This window comes from Zootoca vivipara, chromosome 13, assembly GCF_963506605.1.
Source record: "Zootoca vivipara chromosome 13, rZooViv1.1, whole genome shotgun sequence".
NCBI classification, from domain to species: Eukaryota; Metazoa; Chordata; class Lepidosauria; order Squamata; family Lacertidae; genus Zootoca; species Zootoca vivipara.
Genome location: NC_083288.1, coordinates 13,454,552 through 13,481,792, shown reverse-complemented (window position 1 = coordinate 13,481,792; position 27,241 = coordinate 13,454,552). Strand labels below are relative to the sequence as shown.

Sequence of the window (27,241 nt, the reverse complement as noted above, 5' to 3'; positions counted from 1 at the left end):
TGACTTCATAACATATTCATGCCTGTTATGAGTTGCCTCTCAAACATGTGATATAAACACAGAGTGCCTCTGAGCCATGTGCAGAGTGCTTTTACTTGGCCTTTGAGGAAAACCCTGACATGCACCAGCATGTTTGGCATGCAAGCCTTGCTAAGAATGTGGCGCAGTTCTTAAAACCAGCTTATTCTTCCAGCACACATACACACACACACACACACACAGAGAGAGAGAGAGAGAGAGAGAGAGAGAGAGAGAGAGAGAGAGAGTCAAACCTCGGTTGTCAAACGTAATCCATTCCAGAAGCCTGTTCGGCTTCTGAAGCATTCAACAACCAAGGCGCGGCTTCCGATTGGTTGCAAGAGCTTCCTGCACTCAAGCTGAAGCTGCGTCGGGCGTTTGGCTTCCGAAAAACATTTGAAAACCGGAGCATTTACTTCCAGCTTTTTGGCATTTGGGAGCCAAAATGGAGCCGTTCGGGAGCCGAGGTTTGACTGTATAAGTTTTTCCCTCTTCTTACCATCTCTTCTTGTTTTACGCATAAAAGTGATTCCTCCCCTCCCCCCCCTTAAAGTTCTGCTTTAGGTGAGATTGCAGTTCAAGGCTACAAGATTTTCACACACGCGCCTATTCATTTCTGTGAATGCAACCTTCTCTGGGTAAATTAGGAAGAGCAGGAGCAGAACTAGGTCACTGCTTTAAAGGAGATAGTGTCTGCTGGCAGAGTTGCCCTTTTCAGGCCTACGCAGATTGGCCAGGGACTGGGAGTCCCACGATAGCAGCTGAAGCAGAAAGGGCAGGTGGTGGTTCTTCACAGATTGTAGCTTTGAATTCTCTATGAGCACCGATTAAAAAGCTGACATTCATTAAATTGCAGTTGTCGCCACGCTTTGCTCTGGATTCCAAAATGTGTAGACTGACGAATTCCTCTGATCCAAGGTCTTTGATAAGGGCGGGTAAAGAGGGTGTTTTTTTTTTTTGCAGAATCTAGTATGGTTGGAGAACAGCATTCCTGTGCCTCGCCGCAGGGCTTCAGCCATGCTGCCTGTCTATAAGCGATATCGAGAGCAATCAGAGAGATCTGGTGGGGGCAAAAAGCTCCCTACTCCCTTGCATGCCCCCAAAATGCATGCCTGTATTTTAAATACTGCCTATCTCTGTGGAGATGAGGAGTGCACCTGTAGGAGAACCCAATTATACAGGTCATTTGATACAGGTAAAAGATGAATCAAATCAAGACGAATGTGCAACAAGCTGAGAGTTCTGATGAGGCTCCAAAGCATGTCTGCCTATTTTGGTTGACTATAAGGTCACGGGCCAGTTTGAGGAATCTGGCTCATGTAATACACACCAGGAACAGGTAAAAAAAATCTATGTAAGTGTGCTACCCTGCACACCAACATTCATCCACTCCCTCTAGATATATCAGTAGAGTCCAAGACACAGTTTGCTACCAGGAGATAACCGGTTCATCCACACATTTCTAGGTAGCACAAGCAAGTGAGCCAATCGACACGGTGTCACGGATAGCACACCACTTCCTTCCAGGTCACAGTAGCCAACATACCTCAGGATTTATTTATTTATACCCCGCCCATCTGGCTGGGTTTCCCCAGCCTTCCCCCAGCAGTACTGTATGTAGGTCACTTAAAACATTATAATGGGAGCACTCCTCACGATGTAGTGGGTGCTCTCTCCACACACCCCACTCTGCAATGACATGTTTCTGCTTCTTTGCTAATTTTGCATGAAAGTGGGAGATGGTTTGAGGACAGTGTGCCTGGAAATGTCCCATCTGCTCAGTTTGGTACTGGCCTGGCAAGCACTGTGACTAATCTGGCAGAACTGGAGAGGAGTGGAAGACAAGTTGTAAAACAGTCTCTGGAAGACCATCTCGGGTAACAGAAGGGCTGTAGCTAATTGGAGGAGCACAAGGTTAATAACAGGTTAATCACAACATCTCCAGGTAGGCTCTGCCTGGAAACCTGGAGGGTCAGCGCAGACAGTACTAGGTTAGATGGACCAGTAGTCTGAATTCATATAAGGTAGCTTCCTATCTTCCTATGTTCTTAGCAGGCACTGGAGAACATCAGACAGGAGCAAGGTTAGGACTCTGCCTACTCCACACTTTAAAAAAAAATCCCGTAGAAATTACACAAGTTGGTCAAATTTGCATGATTTGCCTTATTTTGTGTACGTGCCATGAGGACTAGAAACTTCTTTTTTTAAGTGCAAGCTGAGATTCTCGGGAAGATGACTTCTGTGCCTGCTGCCACATTCTGTCGAATTGCACCGTGAGCCAGCCCTGAAACAAACTCATGGTAAACAATGTTTTTTGTTCTTGCAGTTTTAAGAGGTTAAGAGCAGGCCATCTCAGTTAGTTGTGAAACTTCCTCCTTCGAAGATAAATTAGTGGTTTTCCTTTACAGCCTCTTGAGATCTGTTGGTTGATGCCAGTCACCCAGAGTGTGAGCTGTCGCTTTGTTTTAACATTGTCTACCTTGCCTTGCATTCTCCCTCCAGGCCCCATGAAGAGGTCAAATATAGATTTCCCTCCCCATGTTATTTACCCCTTCAGCACCCTGTGTCATTCTGGAAGAATATCTCTTCATAAGTGCTGCCTCCTTGGCTTCAGATTTCCTATCCTCAATGCAGCCTTTGGTGACTGCAGTCACTTCCTTGCACATATTTGTGAAAGCAGGTGGCTTCCTTTATGTCCTAGTAACTCCACCCCTAAGGCTGACTCCTGTCACACCTCTAAGATACGTAAAAGCCAGGGTGTTAGCAAGCTACAAAGATAATGATTTTAATTGAAGTTTAATGTCATACGTTGTTTTAATTCATTATGCTGATTTTGTATGAGCCCCATCCTGGTAAATATTTCTAATAAAATAAAATAAGGAAAGGCCAAAACAAATCGCTTCACATTTACAGTGGTACCTTGGTTCCTGAACAAATCGGCTCCTGAACGTCACAAACCCAGAAGTAAGTGTTCCAGTTTTTGAACGTTTTTGGAAGCCGAACTTCCATTTTGGCTGTCAGCATTGTTTCTGGGGCCAATCAGAAGCCGCGCCTAGGTTTGCAAATGTTTTGGAAATCGAACAGACTTCCAGAATGAATTGAGTTCGGGAACCAAGGTCCCACTGTATACAACAATCCTGTATACTAGTCTATGCATTTATTCCCTCCCCCCCCCCAAGAAAAAAGAAAAGAAAAGAAAGTAAAACCGTTCCAAGGTCACGTCCTGAGTTCATAGCATAGGCAAGATTTCAGCTGGGAACTTTGCAACTTGGTTGTTCTGTCTCATAGCGACTGTAACCCACAGACTGGGTTGAGCAACATTTGACTGGGAATTTGAATACCTTTTCTAGCCATGACCTAGATCAGGCATCATTAACTGGTAGGCCACAGGAAGAAGCTGAGCTCTGCAATGAGTTACTGGCAGTAACCAGACTAAAGGTTTGGGAGAGGATCTGAGGGCAGAAATGCCTTTTCTTCCTCCTTCACCATTGTATCCTCACCACAAGACTGCATAAGAACAGCGCAATGAGGAGGCATTCCTGTTGAGAGGGGAAATACCAGTCCTTTCCATTCTTGCACTGATTTCCTTGTACTTGGAGCCCAGCAATGTAGATTGGGGGTGGGGGAGGCAACTCCCAAACAGTCTGGTCAGGAGTGGCCCTGTCCCCAGTCTTAAAAGCTGGCATCCACTGGCCTAGGAAAGAGAAAAAAGAGACCGTTTTGAATATTTAAAAGGGTCTTGCAAAAGAAGAAGAAGAGGAGGAGGAGGAGCCCTTGCTTATATTATTTACTTCAGGCAGCCTTCCCCAACCTGGTGCCATCCAAATGTTTGGGATTTCAGCTTTCCTAAACCCTGACAGTGGGCCATGCTGGCTGGGGCAGATGGAAGATGTAGTTCAAAACACCTGGAGGGGTACCATATTGGAGCTGACTATTGTTCATCTTGTTCGCTGAGATTAGAGCAAGAAGCTGTTGGGTGATGTGATGCTGATTTTGCTGGAATAGCGTAAGCGAAGATTCAAAGCTACCCGGACCCTGAGATCAACTTCTGAGGCCCTCCTTTGTGTTCCTCCTCCTTGAGAGGTCCGGAGGGTGGCAACACGAGAACGGGCCTTCTCTGCAGTGGCTCCCCGTCTGTGGAATGCCCTCCCCAGAGAAGTTCGTCTGGCACCTTCACTATACACCTTTAGGCGTTAGGCAAAAGCGTTCCTTTTTAACCAGGCCTTTGGTTGACCTGATTGACATCCTATACCCTTTTAAAATGTGACTCTTTTTGCGGGGTGTGTGTGTGTTATTGTCCTTATTTTGATTTTATATATTGTGATCTTTTCTGTGAACCGCCCTGAGACCTCCGGGTATAGAGCGGTATATAAATTCATTAAATAAATAAATAAATAAACAAACCATGAAAACATTACAGACAAGTATGAAATAAAAACCACACAATCAATGATGAAATTGGTAACATCAGTGATAGCCCAAATAGCCACAATCCAGAACAGCTTTCATGTTCCAAATGCCTGGGCAAACAGAAAACTCTTCAGCTTACACATAAAAATATCAGAAGTGGGGGCAGATTTGATTTTCCCCAGGAGCTGGTTCTATAACCAGGGTGCCTCCACCAAGAAAAGGTCCTGTCTCATGCCACCACCCTCCCAGCTTCTGCTGTAGATGGGGACAACAATCAGGGCCTCTCCTGCTGATCATAATTCCTGGGCCAGTTGGCAGTTGGAAAGATATTTGGATCCCAAATAATTCAGATCTTTATAGGCTAATAGCAAAGTACTGCCATACATAATTAGTTAGGAATTGCACCACATGTTTCTACTACATCCTGGGCGTACCTGGAGGTGTGCAGGGGAACAGCTAGTTTAAAGGTTGCTAGCTCAGGCATTGTAGTTGAACGTCTGGAGAGGTGGAATGTGGCTGCAGTCCTGATCAACAAAGAGAGATGCACAAGCATTCTACTCCTTCCAATGCTTACCTACTAAAACGTCAGCTTTGGGACTGCCATAGTGCCCTCTTTTTTGGGATGGGCCTAGAGCAGGCATCCCCAAACTGCGGCCCTCCAGATGTTTTGGCCTACAACTCCCATGACCCCTAGCTAACAGGACCAGTGGTCAGGGATGATGGGAATTGTAGTCCAAAACATCTGGAGGGCCGAAGTTTGGGGATGCCTGGCCTAGAGCCACTTTGCTGATGCTGCTCTTAACTAACAGCTAGTAATCACCATCATCAGATTTTATTGGTCAACTAAATACAGGTTATAGCCAAGAACAAACAAACAAAAATCGACACAGAAACCAATTCAGGCTGGTGACCAATAGCCATTATTTTATGTATTCCTTTTTGGTTGGTTGGTTTTTTGCTCTCTTTATCCAAGGTTATTTGGAGTGGGCGACTGAACTTTCCTCTAACCATTCAGTAAAATTAAAGTTAAAGGTTCCATATCTTCCCATTGCCACCGAAAGCCCTGATGAGTGTCTGTCTTTTGAATGGCTCTTAAGAGATGCCCGGGTGTTGGCAAGTTGCTCATGGAGAGAAATCCCAAAGATGTGAAGTGGATGTTGGGGACATGAACCCTGAAGACACTTTGTGACCTGCCCTCCTTGAATGGATTTACTATTCAGATGGGTTGTATGCAAAATGGGCATGCTTGTCGTAGGCTTTGGGCTGATGGGAAAAAAACCAGTACCAGCTATGCACTTACATGAATAAAACTGCTCAGTTTGGTGGTTCTGTGATCAGGTTCCAGATCTTGCAGTGCTTCCAGAGGGAAGCTTTCTGCAAGTGTGCTGGGTCAGCGGCGTCCAGTCTGCCCTATGCCCTCAATCCACCCAAAGATCACCTTGTGCCAATAGCTGCATCTCCCAACAGCTGCAAGGTTTTTGTGAGCAGCGGAGCAAAACGGAGCACAAAACCAGCAACTTGTATCCCCGAGCTCCCCTGCTAGAAGGTACTGCTTTGTTCTGGGGGGGGGGGTGGATTTCCTGTCCCACGTCCTGCTTAGCGAGCGTTAGATGTTGCAGGAAGAAGTCACCCGCAAGTGTGTGTGTGCATTTTCCGAATAAATGATGTTGTGCTTGCAGAGCTGTGGAGACGAACAAGGATTGCAAAACGCTGCTCACGTTGGCGTTCCCTAATACTAATAAGCGATCGGTTTTAAATTTGGCTCGTAAGCAGGCATCCCTAGAAGAGGCAGCAGGCTCTAGCCCCACCCACCCCACCCCCCAGCCAAATAAGAGCATGCATGACAGTCACATCCTCTGGTTGGCTGGCAGTGATGCACTGGCTAATATCCAGGTTACTATGGTGACCAGGACCAAGAGAGTTGTAGCGTTTGAAAGCAGTGGTTTCTCCCTTCAGAAACCCTCCACCCCTCTGCTTTTTCTCCCGCACAGACTGTTTCTCTTCTCTTGTTTCTTCCGTGGAACCGTGTGAGTAATATTCTAGCTGAAGTGATCTCTGACTTGTCACGTTTCTTCCATTTTAAACCTTCTCTCCATGACGCTGAAGCACGCTGGGTGCAAAATGGAACGCGAGCAGCACCATTTGCCCACGTGCAAGTAACTCTGAAATCCTTAAGCTAGAGCAGGGGTCAGCAACCTTTTTCAGCCATGGGCCAGTCCACTGTCCCTCAGACCATGTGGGGGGCCGGACTATATTTTGGGGAAAAAATATGAACGAATTCCTTTGCCCCGCAAATAACCCAGAGATGCATTTTAAATAAAAGCACACATTCTACTCATGTAAAAACACGCTGATTCCCGGACCATCCGCGGGCCGGATTGAGAATGCGATTGGGCCGCATCCGGCCCCCTAGCCTCAGTTTGCCTACCCCTGAGCTAGAACTTTCCAAGACCCACTTGTGGACTTACGGTAATGAGTAAGCCTAGCAGTATAGCTCCCTGGGTCTGTTAACCTTTGAGGTAAAGAGGACTCTGAGATAATCTAAGGTCAGGTCATCTCTACTAGAACCTGCCTCTCAGTCAGGTGTTTGGGCACCTTTTTCAGTCCTGCTGTCTGCCACATTCCTCTCTCCAAAAACAATTTAGGCAAGAAAGCCATGTATTGCAACTTTCTGACTCATTTTGTCATCTGGCCACCCTATCATTATTATATTTTCTGTCTTTCAGGGAGCTAGAGGATAGTGTTTCTGTTTTTTAATTTAGAAAAAAAAACCAGCAAGGGTGACACCAATTCACAAAATAACATAGCTTTCAATTACCTGCTATTGTATAAATCATAAGGCAATTTGCTAGGGAAGGAGTTTCCTTTGAAAGAAATGTTAAGTAGAGTTGCACAATAGTTTTGGTGAAATGTTTTTACATTGAAGAGTGGGGGGGGGAGTATATGGGGCATACGCCACTGGAAATAAATTCCTCTGTGTTCAGCTCTCATGAACGCCAGGGGAGGTGCTCACAGGAGATGGGCTCAGCAAGTTGCGCTTGTTGCGGCAGGTGCTATGACACCTGGAATATCCGCAGCTCTCTGGTAAGGTTGACTGGTCTTGGGCTTGGACATGAGAGAATTAGGTTGACCGGTGGCAGGAAAGTGCTGGCTTGGGGAACAACACCAGAACAGACAGGTACATTCCCTTTCTTCTCTGGTGCCCTGCTCCTTGCTAATGGTGAACAGCAACAAAGGTCAGGTGCATTGTGCAACGTATATACCTAAAGATGACGGCCAAAAAATGCAGAGCACATAATCATCTAAGAAAAGTGTCGGTAGCATAATAGTATGACTGTTATCTTAAACAACCCATGGAGAATCCTTGTGTGTGTGTGTGTGTGTGTGTGTGTGTGTGTGTGTGTGTAAGTTTGTTTATTTGGTTTTCAAAGCAGAGTTTTACAATCACATATCCAATGTTGTTGTTGTTTAGTCGTTTAGTCGTGTCCGACTCTTCGTGACCCCATGGACCAGAGCACGCCAGGCACTCCTGACTTGCACTGCCTCCCGCAGTTTGGTCAAACTCATGTTCGTAGCTTCGAGAACACTGTCCAACCATCTTGTCCTCTGTCGTCCCCTTCTCCTAGTGCCCTCCATCTTTCCCAACATCAGGGTCTTTTCCACGGATTCTTCTCTTCTCATGAGTATTGGAGCCTCAGCTTCACGATCTGTCCTTCCAGTGAGCACTCAGGGCTGATTTCCTTAAGAATGGATAGGTTTGATCTTCTTGCAGTCCATGGGACTCTCAAGAGTCTCCTCCAGCACCATAATTCAAAAGCATCAATTCTTCGGCGATCAGCCTTCTTTATGGTCCAGCTCTCACTTCCATACATCACTACTGGAAAACCAGTTATCCAATACATAACATAAAAACAAGATTCCAAGGAATCTTCTGGACTTCCCTCCTCCCCTTTGTGGGTCCTATTGTTAATCATTTCCTCCTACATCTTTTATGATTAATCCAAATCTTTCACATCTCCATTATGTCCAAAATTCACCATTAAACCACAAGTGCTATTCCAGTCCTGCTAACAGTTTTAACTGTTTACAGTGGTTTTTAAGATGAATGGTAAATTCTCCCTATTCCTTATTAAAAAATTGGTCTTCCTTATTTCTTATTCTTCCGGTCATTTTTGCCATTTTGCCATAGTCCATCAACTTGATCTGCCATTCTTCTCTGGTAGGCATTTTATCTTCTTTCCATCTCTGGGCTAGTAGCATCCGCGCAGCTGGGGTCGCGTAAATAAATAGCCTTTTCTGCCCCTTTGGGATTTCCTGGATTTGTCCCCCATTCTTTGTGAGCCGACCTTTTGAATCTGGACCTGCCTTTTCTGTTTGGGACCGTCCCTGAAGCACTGAGCTCTTAGTTACGGTTTGGAGTCTGAAGCAGCGTTTCACAAGCCAGCTTTCAAAAGCCCTCTGTTGTCCGGAACATTGCTGCTACAGTCACTGCCTTCACAGGGGACTATGACCCCAGATACATACATGGCCCCAGTTGGCATTAAAAGGTGTAGTGAGAGGGACCTGTGGCACAAACCAGAAAAGTAAATACTGCTTGTTTTTCATGGTTAGACCCTCGCTGTTTGTTTTTATTAAAAGGGGGGAAAGAAAAACAGCTTCTGTTGCACACATTGGATGAATCATTTCTGCAGCCTTTCAAGAGCAGAGGTTACTGAACTGGTCTGTGGGCATGAGGCTGTCTGCAAATGACTTCCTGTGAAGTTTTGATGAAACTAGCTCTCTTGCTATTTCTGCTTCTCGTTCCGATAGGCAAGTGTACCCTGCGTGCTCGCGCACAGTTTTGTACTGGCAGCCAAGATTCTGAATGTGTATATGTTCGCTTATTTTGCATATTTCTGCTTTTGCTGTTTTATTTTAAGCCCCTATCCTCGAGATGGGGAAGTTCAAGCTGCCCCTTGTATTTAGACAGCTTCTTACCACCTCTGGGCTCTGAAGCTTTGAAAAAGTATCGCCAACCTGCTTTCACATCTAACTTTGCAGGCATGAGGACTAGAAATTGAGTGATGGGATGTTAATGAGAACAGAGGTGCTCGGGATGCTGAATTCTGCAGCCAACCCAATTTCATGTCATCTCCCCTCTTCCCCCCCCCCCAGCCTTGACAGAATTGTGGGATTCAGACATGTCCTCTACGTGCCAGAGTGAAAAACAAAGAACATTGTGAACTGCCCCTGGGAAAGTGTTGTGTTTTAAGATGATATGGAAAGTGCTTTCCTATGTTAGTCAAGCTGCGTGAAACTGATTCTACACCAACACACACCTTTGTGCACCTTAGCTATGTTGCAAGACCAGTGCCCTAGCTTGCTATAACAGTATCCAAAAGTGATGGCAACCACCTTTTGATAGACTCATCCCCACCTAGCCTCTTGGGCTTGCCGATCTGAAGGTCAGCGGTTCGAATCCGCATGACGAGGTGAGTTCCTGTTGCTCTGTCCCAGCTCCTGCCAACCTAGCAGTTCGAAAGCACACCAGTGCAAGTAGGTAAATAGGTATCTATCTGCGGCGGGAAGGTAAACGGCTTTTCTGTGCACTCTGGTTTCCTTCACGGTGTCCCGTTGCGCCAGAAGCAGTTTAGTCATGCTGGCCACATGACCCGGAAAGCTGTCTGTGGACAAACGCCGGCTCCTTCGGCCTGAAACCGAGATGAGTGCCGCATCCCCATAGTCACCTTTGACTGGACTTAACCGTCCAGGGCTCCTTTAGCTTTACCTATACTCCACCATACCACAAATCTCAAGGGTCAATTAGTCAAATGTGATCAGGCGATGGGAGAGGAGAGCTAACTATGAGTGAGAGGGAATGATGTTGATTATGGAACCTCTGGTGATATAACAAGAAGCAGAATTTGTTGCAGTGCCCTTTGTAAAAGCATATCCAACAGCTACATTCTTGCTCAACCAAATGAAGGGGAGGCATGTACTTGAGAGTATAGAGCAGGCTTCCTCAAACTCTGCCTTCCAGATGTTTTGAAACTACAATTCCCATCATCCCTGACCACTGCTCCTGCTAACTAGGGATCATGGGAGTTGTAGGCCAAAAACATTTGGAGGGCCGAGTTTGAGGAAGCCTGGTATAGAGTATTGTTCTCTCTTACTCACACACACACCGGTGATTCACATTGTAAATGCATCCACAAGCACCTGTGATCTGCTGTGGCTTTACCATGTGTTCATTTGGGTCTGCTAAGGCACGGCAAAAATAGCAAATTAATCGGGGATTTTCAATGCAACTCGCTGTGGCGTTAAGTCAAGAAGTATTAAATACCTGGAAGACTTGGCCTCCTGTCCCGATGGCACCCTGACGTGACAGCGATCAGTGTTGTGCATCGTCTTTCTTGTTTGTCTTGACCCTTTTCCTTTCTTTTCTTTTAAAAAAGCAGACTAATATTTAATATTAGTGGCACAGCCCTGAGCATGTTTATTCAGCAGACAGTCACATACGGGGCTTACTCCCATGGAAGGTGTGTAATCTAAGCACTCCTTGGTCCTTTCCCTAAAAAGTACGGGGGAGCAATTAAGTTTCTGCTGGAAAGTGTTGGCAGAAAACAATGAATTGGTGCGATAGTTTAGGTTTCCCAAAGAAAAAAAAATTGGCAGTGTTTTGGGGATTCTGTTTCCATTTTTCAGTAAGTGATACAGGACCTTTAAAAAAAACAGATTTCAGTATTTGGGCGTGTTCATCTTGCCAGCTGCACTTTCAGCTCCTGCATTTAAAATTCTCATTAGCTGTCTTTCCTGTAAGGGAAACAAAACTGCATTATTACACTCATAAAGCGGGGAAGATTCTTAAAACCCAACATGCAAATTACTCAAGTTGCCGAATGTCCTCCACCCCCGCAATGGAATTTACATTTTTTTTAAAAGCTGAATAACAGCTTAAAATTAAATATTCTGTTCCACTGTGCATTAAATTTCTGGAAATTATTTCCCCCTGGACAGCATTGTCAGAAAGACTGTGAACTCTCTTTATTTAAGCCTGACATTGAAGCCAAGGGTTGTGTTTTGGGGGTTTTGTTTTGGTTTTGGTTTTATCAGGGCTGTTTTATGGGATCTGATTTTTCATTCTGGGGTGGAATTTCTTCTGTGGGGCTTCTAAGTTGGAGTGTTAGGAGAGAGCAAGCCGGTGAAGGAAGGACACAAGTCTCACCCACATGACGTGAGCAAAGGAGTTGGCCCCCTTCTTACCTCCATCAGGAACGATTTTTTAAACTACAGCAAAGTAGTCTGGAACTCATTCCGTTGGAACAGCTGCATTAGAAAGCTGTTTGCAAAAACGATTGCAGTCTTCATGTTGCTCTTGGGTATAAAGCATTGATGTGCTTCGTTCTTTGAAATTAAAAACCTTTTTTTCTATATAAAAAAAAAGCTCAAAATATGGAAATAGTGCAAATCTCAAAAATGGGTTTGTGATAGAGGGAACTCCATCAGGTGCACAGAGGGGACTCTCTATACCTAAGCCTGGATGAGTAGCTCTATCTACGCACCTTCCCTGGCCCCATCCCAAAGAATGCACAAGTTGGCCTTTCCAGAACCGTGGTTGAAGGAGTCGGTGGTTCTTTTTCTTCATTTGCATGATCCGTTCTAATCTTGGCCGTTAATCACGGCCTCCCGAGCTGTTAGGAGGTGATGGAGCAGATCTTACAAGTTCAAGGTGGCCTTTCTTCTACTGCTTCACACACTTTGAAGTCTCTTTCTTTAATGTGTTTTTCTCCTCCCCGCCCCCCCTCTCTCTCGCCCTGCAGTGAGAAACGCCGCCTGCAAGTCAGCGTTGCCAATCCGGTCCAGTGCAGCATGCATGGTCGGAAATGCACCATCTCCGTGGAAACCAGAATAAACCAATCAGAGCCAAACTTCACCAAGGATCGGTCAGGCTTCGTCCTGTGTGTGCCTGGAAATTAGCATTGCTTCTGCTATGGGAGGGCTGTGGGGGGGGGGAGGTAGAGAGAGACTCCCCCTTTAAGCAGCCTTCCTTTCCTCTTGTGCCTTGAATCTTGCATGGGAGTGGGAGGAGGAGGAGGACGGTTGTAAAGATGTTTGTCTGTGACACACATCTAGACAGCTCTAAAGCTACACTGAGCAGGAGCTTAAAATAGCCTCTCCATTGTGCTGGCTATAAATTTAGAACTGGCTCCCATGCTATGTTTTAGCAAAGTGCCTTTTATGAATGGATATATGTATATATGCTCTCCTCCTCCTATTCCCCCCCTATCTAAGATGGTTGCGTAATTAATCCTTGGGACTCCAAAGCCTTGTATGGGAGGGAATAGGAGGGGGGGCGGGAACCCCTTTGGATTTCATGCAGGCCTTAATTTTAAAAGTGATCTGTACTTAAAAAGAGGTGGGCTTTCCGTAGCACAGTTTCCCCAGCCCCTTTTGTTCCAAAGAGGTTGTGCATGAGAGGAACCCCCCCCCGGCCACGGTTTGCCCACTTAGTACCCTCCAGATGTTGTGGACTCCCAGCTCCCATCATCCCCGACCATTGGCCCTACTAGCTAGGAGTCTCGTCAACATCGGACGGCAGCATGTGGACTGCCCTTGCCCTAGGTCAGGCTTCCTCAACCTTGGCCCTCCAGATGTTTTGACAACAATTCCCATCGTCCCTGACCACTGGTTCTGCTAGCTAGGGATCATTGGAGCTGAAGGCCAAAAACATCTGGAGGGCCGAGGTTGAGGGAGCCTGCCCTAGGGCTCGTCCGATGTTGACGAGACTCCTAGCTAGTAGGCATTAGCCATTGCACCCTGGAAAGGGAGTCCTTGTTTGGCATTAGCTGCTTCGCTGCAGTGCTAGCGTTGCACCCGGACACCAACAGACAGGTAGAAAGAGCACCAGCTTTAAAGTATGTCTGTTATCTTCAGAGGGGGGGGGCTCCCCTGTGTGCATGACTTGGCACAGATTTGCCTTCGCCAACGCTGCTGTTAGTGCAAGCGCTGGAGCCGATCGCTCAGGCCAGCTCACAGTGTGCTTTATCCGAGCGGCTGGCATCATTCTGGCCAGTGCACCCTCGTAGTTAGTTGCCTTTTGTCCAGCTCTCCGGCTTTCCGCTGGGTAGCAGGCACAGCCTCATTGACGAGCTTTATTTTCTTCTCATGCCAAAGTTGCTGCGTTTTGCTTGGCGCCGAGCGCTTCCGGCGTCTCGAGGCGTGGGCCGAGATGCACCACGCTGGAGCACTTGACAACAAGGCCCACACCAAATAAGCAAAATACCAAATAAGTAAAATGAAGTAAATTGGGGGGGGGACCGACCAAGCCTGACACTGCTGGTCAGGTCAGGATTCCTTGACTTTGTGATTGCTCACAACCCAGGTAGGAACATTGAATGGCTGATCGGTTGAATCAGGTTTTCTTAAAGCATGGGAATGTAGCCCTTCCCAGATTAATGGGTGGTGGAGCAAACTGGCTTGTTCCTGGGGAGCAAGTCCCCACCACCGTCATATTGATGGACAAAGTCCTTATTACACAGTTCCCAGCCATTCTGGCTGTGCTGTTTCCCCATCTTTGTGGTCCAGCTTTCCAGAGAAGGGGACCACCATCTAGGTCCCTTTCCTTGCTTGTTTTATGGCTAGCCTGGAAGTGGCAAGATCCCACCCATTTAACATTTTAAAGTACTTTTTGGTAGAAATGCCCAGAGGCTTGGGGGGAGTAAATACCGTATGAAGCCTTTAACGTGTCCCCCCACTGCATGTATGAAGTCCACTAGCCATCCCCTGCGTTCGTTCCAATGAATGCCAGGCACATCTATGCTGAACGGCCCATCGTTTCTTCTGAAAAGAAAGCGGGCTCTTGACTGGTCTTGTAAACTCGACCAAATGTTTGCACTCTGTTCCCTGTTGCAAGTAGCGAAACGGACCTGTCCCCACTCGCCCCACCCCCACCCCCACCCCAGCATCTTCCTCTGCTTCTCGGTTAATTACTCAAAAGCCTTCCAGCTCTCACTTTCATAGCAGCCAAATTAGCCAAGGAAACTTTTTAATTAGCACTTTCATACGGTGCCCCGGCATAATTGCTGCATTTGAATAATGACAGAGACCAGCCCTCCAATCCTCGGATGAAGGGTGGTTTAGAAATTTAAGAAATGCAAAATAAATAAACAAATTGTGTGATAAGGAAGTCTCTCCAAATCTGTAAGACTGGCTATGTCACGTGCTATGAAGTATTTGTCTTGATTTAAATGAATATACAGTATTTGTGGCCTTTTCTGTTGTGTGTATGTGTGTGAGTGAGAGAAAAGAGAGGATTTCTCAGTTTTATCTATAAATTAACTATTCCTTAATTGTATGTTTGATTTTTAAGCCTGAGGGAATAATGGAATGAACATTTTAAAATTTAGTTTATATAGAAATGTGGGCAAGCACCCTTGTTATAATTGAAATGTATTTTTGTTTACATCATTCGTTGCAATAAATAAAAGAAGTATCATTTATACCCAATTATGCTGTCTCTTTTTGTATTTGGGAAGCACACAGAAATCTTTTAAGGCCACAGCAGCATTTGCATTACTCTGAGTCTAACTCTGTAACACTTTTTCTTTTTAATTAAAGCTTCTAGTCCTCAAGACTGCATAGCAACCAACCCTCAGGCACAGGGTTAGAGGGAACACTGAAGAATAGTGAACATGTTACTTAGGAAGATGCTGCCTTAGACTATTTTTTGGAAAGATGGGAGTGTAAATATTTCAGATAAGCACATAAAATAAATATGTAGCTGTGAGTTAAGTAATGCATATGATTGCTCCCAACAAACTACCTAATTCAGCACTTTGGACTCCCAGCCATTTCTCTTGCACTACTTTTATGTGTTCCCAGCCTGCTCCAGTTTTCCAGTACTCCCATCTCTGACAGATTTCAGGACCAAGTGAAATTTGCAACAAGACAATGCGGTTAAGGAAACAGCCTCTTTCCAAAGGCACATCACTGTGTTTGCTTTGGTAGTAGTATCTGTAGGTCATCCTTTAAGGCTCTAAACCAGGCATCCCCAAACTCTGCCCTCCAGATGTTTTGGGACTACAAAATAATAATAATCATCATCATAAATTTATTATTTATACCCCGCCCCATCTGGCTGGGTTTCCCCAGCCACTCTGGGCGGCTTCCAAAAGAAAAATAAAATACAATAATCTATTAAACATTAAAAGCCTCCCTAAACAGGGCTGCCTTCAGATGTCTTCTAAAAATCTGGTAGCTGTTTTTCTCTTTGACATCTGATGGGAGGGCGTTCCACAGGGCGGGCGCCACTACCGAGAAGGCCCTCTGCCTAGGTCCCTGTAACTTCTCACAATGAGGGAACCGTCAGAAGGCCCTTGGTGCTTGACCTCAGTGTCCAGGCAGAACGATGGTGGAGACACTCCTTCGGGTATTCTGGACCGAGGCCATTTAGGGCTTTAAAGGTCAGCACCAACACTTTGAATTGTGCTCGGAAACTCCCATCATCCCTAGCTAACAGGACCAGTGGTCAGGGATGATGGGAATTGTAGTCCCCAAAACATCTGTAGGGCTGAGTTTGGGGGTGCCTGCTCTAAACAGTGTTGAACAATTTCCCTCCGGTTACAAACCCTGGGCTTAGGTAAGGTCCCATAGTTAACAAACCATGCTGAGTCACAGTCATCCTGTGGGAACTGTCTCAGCACGGATGACTCTTGTGGACAAGGTGGAAGGTGGGATCCTGTCCTGCAGCAGGTAAGCATGCAATTAAAACATCAAATACCAGGAGGAGTTTGTTTGTTTTTTCCATTGTGTGAATAACCCTGGATCTACCCCTAGATTACAAGCTGCCTGGTTGCCAAACTGGAGTTTCAGCATGACGTGAAGGAGAGATTAAAATTCTCTTTTTACCAAAAGTTTGTTCATTAATAAACCTTATGAAATCAAATTCCAGTTGCAAACAAACCTCTTTGCCCTATTGGTCATGGCCTAAAGTTCTAATAACTAACTTCTCTCCAGATGGCTAGGATAATAATAATAAAAAAAATCAACATTTACAATATTTATTACTGAATTAATAATACAGTGGAGCCTCGGGTTTTGAGCGTCTCAGAAGCCCAACGTTTCAGAACCCAAACTCTGAAAACCCAGAAGTAATTGCTTCCGTTTTCGAGCGCGCCTCGGGTGCCGAACGGCTTCTGCGGCGTGTTTTTCAATTTTCTCAGTGGAAATTGCTGACAACTCTTTGCAACTCGGTTGTTGAATGTTTCAGAAGTTGAACGGTCTTCCAGAACGGATTACATTTGACAACCGAGGTTCCACAGTATATTAATATACTATTCCACATTCTCTGAGCGGTTCATAGAAACAAAGACTAAAATGCGGTATTAAACATTGTACAATTTTTGTTCCGATCTAATTAATAGCTCTCTTGAAAGGGCACGGGTGCATTCAAGCAGGGAGTTTGGTAGACAAGCTTTGAAAGCCCTCTTCCCAAATGTCTGAAAAGCCATTGGCTGTCGTAGAAGTCTCTACGGGGCAACCTACTGTAGGCAATCCCTCCCCCATTTTCTTATTTTTGAGTCCCCAAAAATGGGGGGGCGTCTTCTACACAGGAGTGTGTTATTACACAAAAAAAATACGGTACATAGTAAGGTCCCATGGACCTTTGCAGCTTTGCTTCTCTTTCTTGCTAACTACGCTGGGTGTGGCCTCCAGTTATCCCATATAGATCAGGGGTGTCCAACTGGTTGATCGGGATCGAGTAGTCGATCCCTGGGAGGTTCTGTTTGATTGCTGTTGACCGCGGGCTCCTTTTTGTTAGCGGTGGCATAAGAGCATCCGGGGCTTGCTGATCAGAAGGTCGGCGGTTCGAATCCCCGCGACGGGGTGAGCTCCCGTTGCTCGGTCACTGCTCCTGCCCACCTAGCAGTTCAAAAGCACGTCAAAGTGCAAGTAGATAAATAGGTACCGCTCCAGCGGGAAGGTAAACAGCGTTTCTGTGCGCTGCTCTGGTTCACCAGAAGCGGCTTAGTCATGCTGGCCACATGACCTGGAAGCTGTCTGCAGTCAAATGCTGGCTCCCTCGGCCTGTAGAGCGAGATGAGCGCCGCAACCCCAGAGTTGTTTGCGACTGGACATAACGGTCAGGGGCACCTTTACCATTAAGAGCATCTGGCCCCACCCCTTCATCCTGCCCTCCATTTGTGCATGCTCGTTGGAGCGGAAGATGGAGTTTTCGCTGTGAGTCAGATTGTTTCCTTAGTGATCTTTCTCCTTTACTAAAATTCTTCACTTCCCTCTCTAAAAAACGGAGCTTCCCTCCCCCTAAAAAAAGCTCAACAACTTTGGTCTGATCGCAGTCTCTTGCGAGTTGGAGGTCCCTGATATAGATGAATTGGCATTTCCTTCTTCGCCGGTTGGTTTGAGACAGGGATTGCCGATGGGTGCAATAATGAACACTCAGTAGAGTAAACAAGGGAAACCGGACTGAAATGCCCCTGAAGATGTGGGAAAATAATATCTGGGATACAACAATGTCTGAGCATCTTGCCAGACACAGTTATGCCATATTAAAGGCATAACATAAAGAAATGCAAACCCTTTTAACTGTGTTAATTACCACCAAATCAAGTCCTTGTTAGGCCAACTGCTCAATCTTCTCGGTGGAGAGACTATGGTAAGGAATGCATTGAATGTGTAAGGCTTATGTCTAAAGTCAATGGATGTCAGCGACCATGCCGCAGAGGGCTGCACAGATGAGGAACGCCAGGCCCCTCCCCCTCCCCCTGCTCCCAATTCAGGATCCTGAATCTTCCCATGAGCAGGAGGACAGTATAGATTTGGAGCAGTGGTTTCCAGAGGGGCACAGTTCAGAAGACAAAAGTTGGGAAGAACTGGGTGGTGAACAGCTAGGAGAGGAAGACCTTTATGAGAGAGAGTCAACAGATACTCTCTCGCTGGAAAGCCGACATCCGCCCAGCCCCAAGGTCATGACAGCAGATAAGGTGGCAGCATAGAAAGCAAAATGGTTGCGAGATCAGGTTGCAAGACGAGGAAGTGACGGGTGACTCGGAGGGGAAGTGGGTGTAAACCTTAATTGGGAGCACTCTTACTCCGAGAATGGACTCTTTGTTATTTCGCTGTGATCATTAAAATATCTTTAAATGGTAAGAGACTATTTTTGCTTTGTTCTGCTTATCCACGGCCAAAGGAAGCCGCTTCCCCAAAGCCTGACAATGAATAGAACAAACACCATTTGTTGCTGCTAAGATGCTGCAAAGTCTTTAATGGTTCTTGTATTTGTATTTTTTTATAAACCCATAAATGTTCATTGTTGTTGTTTAAAAAAGCCCAAGGGTTAGGAGATAATGGACAGGATCCAGCAAAATGTGAGCAATTTTAAATCCAGTTGATCTCAATGGAAGATATTCAGGCTGCAAACTCAATGGGGCTTTTAAAGCTTACAACTCTTGCTGAAATCACGGCAAGTTGTTTTGGTTGGAACACGCCCCACGTTTCTCAAGACCTTTATTGTAAAAGGGCGAACATGATGCAAACGTCTCTCTTTCAGATAAAAGGCTTCCCTCAAACACAGAGGGAAAGCCAGCAGCAGCCTCAATGTTAACGTACTTCGTTTCTTGATTGCTTTTTAAAAAACCTAGCTTTCATTGTCACCTTAAGGAAGAATAACCCCAGTCCAGAAAGGGAGCCTGTGAAGGATGTCGAAAATGGATTAGCTAGTGCTTGTGAGCTCATGAAGAAGGAAAGCGCCCTCGGAGGCGAAATGTGCTTAAGGACTCTGCATTATTGTGTAGTTCTGAACCTTTTTTAAAAAAATCTCATTAGCTGGACTCTAGCAAACGAACAAGACTGACTTCCTCTTCTGAATCTCCTTGTGACTCATGCACCATGTGATACCAGGAATGCCATTCACAAAGCTTGGTTTCCTTTCTCTTCCCAGTGAGAGACTGGCTCCAAAGAAGGAATTGCCCTCCCTGGGCCAATCTGTTTTCCTCTCCTGTCTCCCCATCCCTCCAAGACAACGTTGCCCCTCAAAACTACAATATGGAGGGGTGATTTCAGCCGTACATTGTCTACTTTTATTTTTATTTTTTGCTTTTTAAAAACTGGATTCCCGAGGGTCAACACCGATGGGTGTTCTGAATGTGAAAAGCACACAAGGGCATATTTGAGATTTCTTCATAGTGAAGTCTTCCAGGTGGACTACAGCTCCCATCAACCCCCTGAAAATGCTTGGCTGGGGATAATGGGAGTTGGGAGAACAACTCTGTGTTTTACAGTGCCGATCTGCTTACAGAAACAAGTCCCGCTAGATTTAATGGGGCTTACTCCCAGGTAAGGGGATACACAGGTTTGTAGTCTTAAGTGATTCTAAGTGTGTGCTATTGGTGAATCGGATCAAGGTCTACCTAAACCAGCATCTTTTGTAAAAATCCTAGCAACCATCTGTCACGATGTTGTTGTCCAGTTCTGCCTACTCATTTTCTGCAGGATATTGCCTCCGTGGCAACCAGGAGAGAACCTGTGAACCATACTATACTTAACCTTGATTTAAGATCCTCTTGCGTTAAACCGCCTCCCTACAAGGCAAATCCAATTAAATTCCGATGGCTCTGTTATTTACAATTGTCTTCATTGTCTATCATCGCCTCCTGCCATCACACAACAGCATATGTTTTTTTTTAAAAAAAGAAATAGATATATAAAATAAAGCTCTGAATACCATCATGTAATGGATGGTCAGTGCATTTTATTTTTAATCAGCACAGTACAAAAATAAATAAAAATAAGGGGAGGGCGTTAAGTTACAGGCACACACAGCTCTGTGACAGTCTTGTCATATTTATAAACCTCACATACTTACAAACTCACTATAATACACATACATACAAAAAGGACAATTTATAAATTAATTTAAGTAATAATAAGCAATAATCATAATAATAATACCAATTTTGGTCAACAAATGTCTACAGAAGAGATTGCACACTAAAAAAACAAAAAACCCCAAAACCTCAACATACACATACATGTAGAATTTAGCAGGTTTTCTGTTTGTTTGTTTTTCTTTTCCTCTTCTCCCCCCCCTCCCACCCCACACATAAAATGTACAGGTATGGAGAATTTCAAGTGAAAAAAATGGCACGTTTTTTTTTCTTTCAGTTTTTTTTTTCCTTTTGAAAAAAAAGAAGTAACAACGGTTTAGAACACAGCCGAACTCTTAAGAACTGTGTACAGTTGAGATTTGAAAAGGTCTAGAAGTCTCGAGATGAAAATATATCGATTTGAAGGACCTACGGGTAGGGCTTGTTGTGACAGTGGAGGGGAGGAGGGGGTGTGTGATGTGCTTGAAATTGTGTGTGCTTGAAATCTTTGCATGGCGATTTATCTTGCTTCTTTGTTTTTACAATCAGTTGTTCCAAGGTTTTGCCTTTTGTCAAAAGATGCAATGGAAAGCAATGATGAAAGAACAAAGGAAAGACAGACCTCTCCCCCCCCCCTTCGTATTTATTAGCATAGATTTTGTTCTAAAAAGTTACTTGTTTCGTATAGCAGCATGTTAAAACCCCATTCATTGCTCTTATTATGTACTCAAGTATATCAGTTGATCTTTTGTTTGCTGTTACAAAAATCCCAATAAATACACTGGATCCAGGACTCCAAAAAGAACAAGACAGGTTTTCGCACCAAGGGATATACATACGGCTGTTAGAAACCCCTGCAATGCAACCCGTGGTTTGCTTACTCTGGAGTAAGCCTCACTGTCTTCAATGGGGCTTTCTCCCACGTAAGCATGCATAGGACTGCAGCCGCAACCTTCCAGAACCATGTTGATTAAAAGCTATAATTTCCCTTTTATATTGAAAAGAAAAGAAGGACAGTGTACAGAGGAGGAAGAATAAAGGTTTGGGGTTTTTTGGGGGGGGGGGTTAGGAGAATTACTTATCCAGAGACAGGCTAGAATTTAGTCTTCAAGGTGTTCCAGGAGCCAGCGAAGAAGCTGAGCAAGGAACGCCATAGTTGACGATGGGGGACTGAAATGAATTATGTGCCATCCATTTTAGAGCAGCAAGAATGGTCATGCAATGAAGATCTATACACCCCCCCCCCCCCCGATTCCCCATTCACTGCGAAGGACCCAAAGCCCCCCTCCCTCGCGACTCTAAGGCTCTCCTTCCTCGCTATGGACCCAAAACATACGCTCTTAACAGTCAAGTGTCTCGCTTTTGAATGGCTCAGATTTCGGCCTAGCTTTCGGAGGAGGCGATGGCAGGACCTGCTTAGCAAACCCAGCAGCCGTTTCATATTCACAAAATCTCAGCTCCTGTCTACCTCAAAGCCTCTCTCAGCTCAGACCTTTTTTCCTTTTGAAATTTCACAGCTTTTTTCCCCCTGTTCCTCTTACATTTTTATTATTATTTAAATAGTGCTCTGCTGCTTTGAAGTTAATTGCAAGCTACCCTATTCGACAACCGTTAAGTACAAGACAAGCTCCCCCTTCTGCCAGAATGCCAGCATCCATAACACCAGGATCAGAGATGGAGCCCCAAACGCTTTCAACTTGGCCTTTTGTCCAATAGCTACCCCAACACCCGAGAGTGTTTGAGCTTCTTTGTCCCCTCTGTTGTCCCACGGGAACATAAATACAGAGAAGATGACGTCCATTGTAAAGGAAGTTCACATCTTCAGCGGAATCCTAGACCCGGGACTATTGGCATTTAATACGGCATGTCATTAACTGAGCAAAATTCAGTGTATATTCCGGTGTTATTGCACCCCCTCCCCACCCACATCCCCTGCTATTCTCTATATACATTTACCATCCCTGAAGCTTGCCGATCAGAATATTTTTTTTTCAACCTCTTCCTTTTTGAGAACCGGAGGGCTAAGCAAAATAAATTAAATTCCTAAGCACCGGAATAAATTTTTTTTAGAGGACTACATCAACTGTTTCAGTGCCAGAAATAGGGGGGGGGGTGATACTGGGAAAAAAAACATTAGGAGCTGGCATGCTTTTTAGAGAGACTAAAAAAGCAATATAAATCCCATAATATACTAAATGTGTGTCTATTCTGTATATGCTTCAGTTTTATATTCCCAAGCTGCTTTAGTCGCAATCTGTTCCTGAAATTGTAGTGTTTGCTGCGGATCTCTTTATTACATAGTCATCATTCTTTCCCCGCTTGGTACGTTCCCTCCCTCCCTCCCCCCCACCCCTCCCCCCTCATAAAATATTAAGATGGTTGGCTGGCTAAATAAATGACAAGGGATTTTCCATTTCAGGATGGGGTGGGAGGAATCTGTAACAAAGAATATCAGCTGTATATCGGGGTTCAGCACCAAATCATCTGGACAACAAATCGACTGGCACCAGCCTTACATTTTCCTGAAAAGGTTTATCTTGAAAAGGGACCATTATTCCAGCTGCTCAGAAGGCCTCAAACAGAATCATAGTCACTCTGATCTGAAGCAGCCAGTTTAAATACTGTGCAATAAAAAACAAAACTCAAAATGTATCAAACGTCCACCTAAATAACTTGCCAGCAAAATTAATACTAGGTGAGTTGAGTGCCCATTTCCTGAGGCCATCTTTAATCTCGGCCACCCATTCCATATTGGCTACATCGGCTTTCCTTTTTCCTTGGGTACTGTCACAGGAAATGACCCCCAAAATCTCACCTTTGCCCTTTGGCACGGATGTAAACCAAAGGGGCTGCCTCCCCCAGGGAAAGGCGGCGAGAGGGGAGACACACCCCAAAGGGCCTGCGATATGCCTGTCTTTTGCTTCCCCACTTCTGCTGGAGTGTAGCCACGTGCTTTCATGCAATAAGGGTCCCCTTTCCAGAGGCCAATACTGATTTGGTGTCATTTCGATCAGGCGAGTGCGCAAGATGGTGGAAAGAAAAAGAGGAGGCGGATCCCGTCCTTTGATCCCTTTTCCAGAACGCCAGGCTCTGCAAAATGCACTGGGTTGCCTCCCGCTTATCGTCTCGAGGACAGTAAATGCTATTTAGCCACCTCCGCAATCCACGGCGAGGAATTAAGAAGTGCAAGGTGGATCTCCCCTCCCCGGCTGAGGATCTCCAAGGCAAAAGCCAAGCGCCGAAGGGACGCTGCGGTCTTGCCAGCGTTGCACTTGGCTCTAGGCCCCACCTGCTCGCCCCCTCCTTGTTGACATTAAGGGCGAGAGGAAGCCACAGAAAACCAGGCAGGCAAGCCCTGACGTCACCGCTTCTCCTTTCCGAAATGTGTCTGTGTTTTGGATCCCAAAAAGCCAAGCCAATCGCGGTGGAGAAGAACGGAGGCTCAAGTGTCCTCTCTCAGGCTTGCCCATGCCCACCTTTTGTGTCCCGGTTTGTTTCGAAAACAAAAACAACATAAAAAGAAGGAAAAAATGTTCCCCCCTCATCCCAGCGGCAAGGGAGCCCGGAAGCTCACCGGTCCAGGCCAATGAGCAGCCTGTTCTTCTCTTCCTGGCTGCTCTCGTTCTTCAGGTCGGCAAAGACCTGAGTGAAATAGTGCGGGTCGGCGTTGATCTGCAACATTTTGGGGCTCATGAGGTTAATAATGGACAGGCAGCGATCCCAGAAGGCCTCCTTGCAGCTCTCCACCAGGAAGGGCTTGAGAGGGTAGGAGATCTCGTTGCCCATGTAGGAATAGGAGAGATAGAGGCAGGTGAGCAAGACAGCTTGGAGTTCATGGTCCGTGGCCACTTCGGAAGAGATGACGTCCCGGCAAAGCATGTACAGGAACACCACGTTGGCCGGGGTGATGAAGCCTTGGTCTTGCCAGCCTTGTAGGAGCAGCGACCGGTCGACACTCCGAAGCCAGAGGACCGGGTCAGTGGGCGATAGGTGCTTCAGCCGGTAGCATCGCCGGCAGAGGAACTCGCCCAGGCACCGAAGCAGCTCGCTGGTCGAAGCTTGGACAATGACCCTCTTGGGGGTGCCAGTCGAGTTGGTGTTGTTGGGGTGGGGGGTCTTCTTGACGGAGGAGAGGTTGCTCTTGGAGGTGGAAATCTGGTTGTTGGGCGCCGGCGGCTGGGCGCCCTGGGTCTGGGCAAAAGTGGAGAGGTTGGCACACGAGAGGGACTTCTTCAGGTTCTCGTTGTTGAGGTGCGTGACGTTGTTCTGGTAGCTGCTGTTGGGCTGCACCTTCTTGGAGTTCTTCTTCTTGGCCGACACGGCCACGATGCGCTTCCAGGGCAGCACCGAGATGATGGAGTGGCGCTTGAGACTCTTGTCCTTGGCGTTCTTGCTGTTCTGCACGGCCGTGTACTGTCCCACCGTGGACGAGCCATCATCAAAGAGGGTCGCCTTCCGGTAACTGGGGGAAAGGGACAAGACGGTACCCATGGCGCAAGCAGCAGAGGAGGGAGGGAGGCGAATGGAACAGCTGGCTGGGTATGGGCAGCGGTCTCTGTTTCAAGCACCCCTGTGCCGCAGTCTTACAGCTTCAGTTCAGACCTGCCAAAGGCAAAATGGTTCAGATAAGCAAAAGCGGAGGTCCTTTTTTCTCCCAAGCACACAGAATCTCTCCCCCCCCTCTCCCTGAGGGCGCAGAAGCCCCATCTCACCCCCTCCCTCTCCTGCCCCATCCATCCTTTTCTGGCATTATTTTCTGGCTTCCACTGCTACCCTCTCTTTTTCTTCCCTCCCCTCCCAAATCTTTAAGGCCACCTCAGGTACATATTGCCTGCTAGGTCTCCCCGCTTTTTTTTACCGACATGGCCCTACTCCAGCAGACACAAAGCCTGTGGAAGACCCCCTTGTGCAAGCTCTGAACACGCAGCCATGTGCTCAAACGTGTGCGTTTCCCTAGAGGTAGCCATATTATCCCATTGCAGCAAAACAAAAAACAAAAGCCCCTCGCTCGTGTGTTCAAGGGATCACGGCAGAAGCACCTCCCGTGGGCCAGAGCAGAGCCCGTTTGGCCAGCAGCATGATGTCAGAGGTGCACATGCCTCTCCAAAGCAACAGACTTTGCCCACTCATGGGGAAGCTCTGCCTGAGCACATTATACGGGCATCAGTCATGCATTTCATATAATTACAGACGCGCAACTTGCTGCGTCGTGAATTCTGCCCCTTTGCAAAGCAGCCATCCGCCAGCTGCTGAGCTGGAAACGCCGTTGAGCAGATGCGTGTGTGTGTGTGTGTGTGTGTGTGTGTGTGTGTGTGTGTGTGTGTGGTTTATTCTCATTTTATCTTTTGCTGTCGTGACCCAGCCTGACATCTTCAGAGGAACGGTGGTATACAAATGCAATTTAAAACAACAACAACAAACCATTCATCCTGCCTCCCCATCTTTCCTCCTGCCAATGTTTTCCTCCGACCCATCCTGGCGTACACACACACACACACACACACACACACGGGACTCGCTACCTCCGCCCCCCCCCCCCACGTTTTTTGCTGCATCCCCTTCAAAGGGAGGGGGGAAGAAGGGAAGCTCGCGATGGCCTTCCCCGTGGTACCCACCGCAGTGCGCGCTCCCTCGGCCGACGGCGCGTCTTCTGTCCAAGGTCCTGCAGGGACGGCTTCGTTCCGGGGGGGGACGGCGGCGGAAGGTGGCGCTACGGGGGGGGGGTGTTTTCGTCCAGCCTCCCCCTCTCCCAGCTCCGAGGTGCGCCGGATCAGTCGTGCGGGGACATGGAGAGCTTCGGCTGGCACGGAGAGGGGGGGCGCGCGCGGATGGCGCGATGGCAGGCACCCCTAGGTGGGGGCACCCCCTTCCCACCACCCACCCACCACCCTTCCCTCCCTCCCTCCCTGCCCGCAAGGGCGGCGGCGGCGGCGCGAGGCGTCCGGACCGCCTGGCGCTTCTCGGCTCCTGCTTTCGGCTGCTGCGCGCCCGGCTGGCTCCGCGCGTCCTGCTTGACTCCGTCCGAGACGCCGCTCGCCGCCCGGCTCCGCCTCCGCCCCGGCCGCGCCTCCCCGCCTCTCCCGCCGCAGCCGCAGCGCCGCCTGCCAAGCGGGACGCCCCCCGCCGGTCGCCAGCGGGAAGGCACCGGAGCCTCTGTCGAGAGCGCCTCTGAGCGCGTGCAGAGGGAAGAAGACGCATGAGCTTAGCCGCGGACGAGGGGTTTCATGGCTTGTCATTGTTTCCTTTCTCTCTCTCTCTCTCTTTTTCTTAAAAAAATAATTGCTTTTTCAAATTAAAGTTTTTCAGTTTTTCTGTATACATCTATCGTTTTATTGTTGCTGTGGCCTTTGGCTAATGCGAATAAAGTTGTTTGTTTATTATTATTATTATTATTAAGCGAGAAGAGCGCCGCAGCCCCAGAGTCTTTTGCGACTGGACTTAACTGTCAGGGGTCCGCTACCTCTATCTTTTTTAAATTAGCAAAAATGTATAAAACATGCTCAAATGTATGGTGGAAATGTAAGGAAAAAGAAGGCACCTCTTATCGTATGTGGAGGAATTGGAAGGTGGTAAAAGGATTTTGGGAAATCATATATAATGAGTTGGAAAAAAAATATTTAAAATAACCTTTATTAAAAAGCCTGAAGCCTTCCTTTAAGGAATTCTAGGTGCCAAAATCCCAAAGGAGCAGAAAAAAATTATGTATGCTACCACGGCTGCACAGAGATGGAAAGAAGATACCTACCAGAGAAAAATGGCAGATGAAATTGATGGACTATGCCGAAATGGCTAAAATGACCAGAAGAGTCAGAAATCAGGAAGACCAAAATTTTAATAAGGAATGGCGAAAAAGACCACTGCAAACAGTTAAAATCGTTAGTAGGATTGGAATATCACTTGTAGTTTAAGGTTGAATTCTGGACATGATGGAAGAGCTAAAGGGTTTGGAT

General features: G+C 46.6%; 2 protein-coding genes across 2 annotated transcripts in view; one reads left to right on the top strand and one right to left on the bottom strand.

Moving 5' to 3' along the window:
• MYO1D (myosin ID) overlaps positions 1–12,959 on the top strand; it is a 166,596-nt gene extending 153,637 nt beyond the window's left edge. Inside the window, exon 22 of the mRNA XM_035136261.2 lies at positions 12,228–12,959. Coding sequence (XP_034992152.2) covers positions 12,228–12,384 — 157 coding nt within the window. The 3' untranslated portion in view covers positions 12,385–12,959. The remainder of the gene's footprint in view (positions 1–12,227) is intronic.
• A 9,690-nt stretch (positions 12,960–22,649) lies between these two features.
• CDK5R1 (cyclin dependent kinase 5 regulatory subunit 1) lies at positions 22,650–26,167 on the bottom strand. The gene is made up of 2 exons (XM_035137183.2): positions 25,907–26,167; positions 22,650–24,893 (listed from the first exon to the last, which is right to left on the bottom strand). Exon 2 carries the CDS (start codon positions 24,780–24,782, stop codon positions 23,862–23,864), a length of 921 nt encoding a protein of 306 aa, XP_034993074.2. The 5' UTR covers positions 24,783–24,893; positions 25,907–26,167; the 3' UTR covers positions 22,650–23,861.
• Between the last annotated feature and the right edge of the window lie 1,074 nt (positions 26,168–27,241).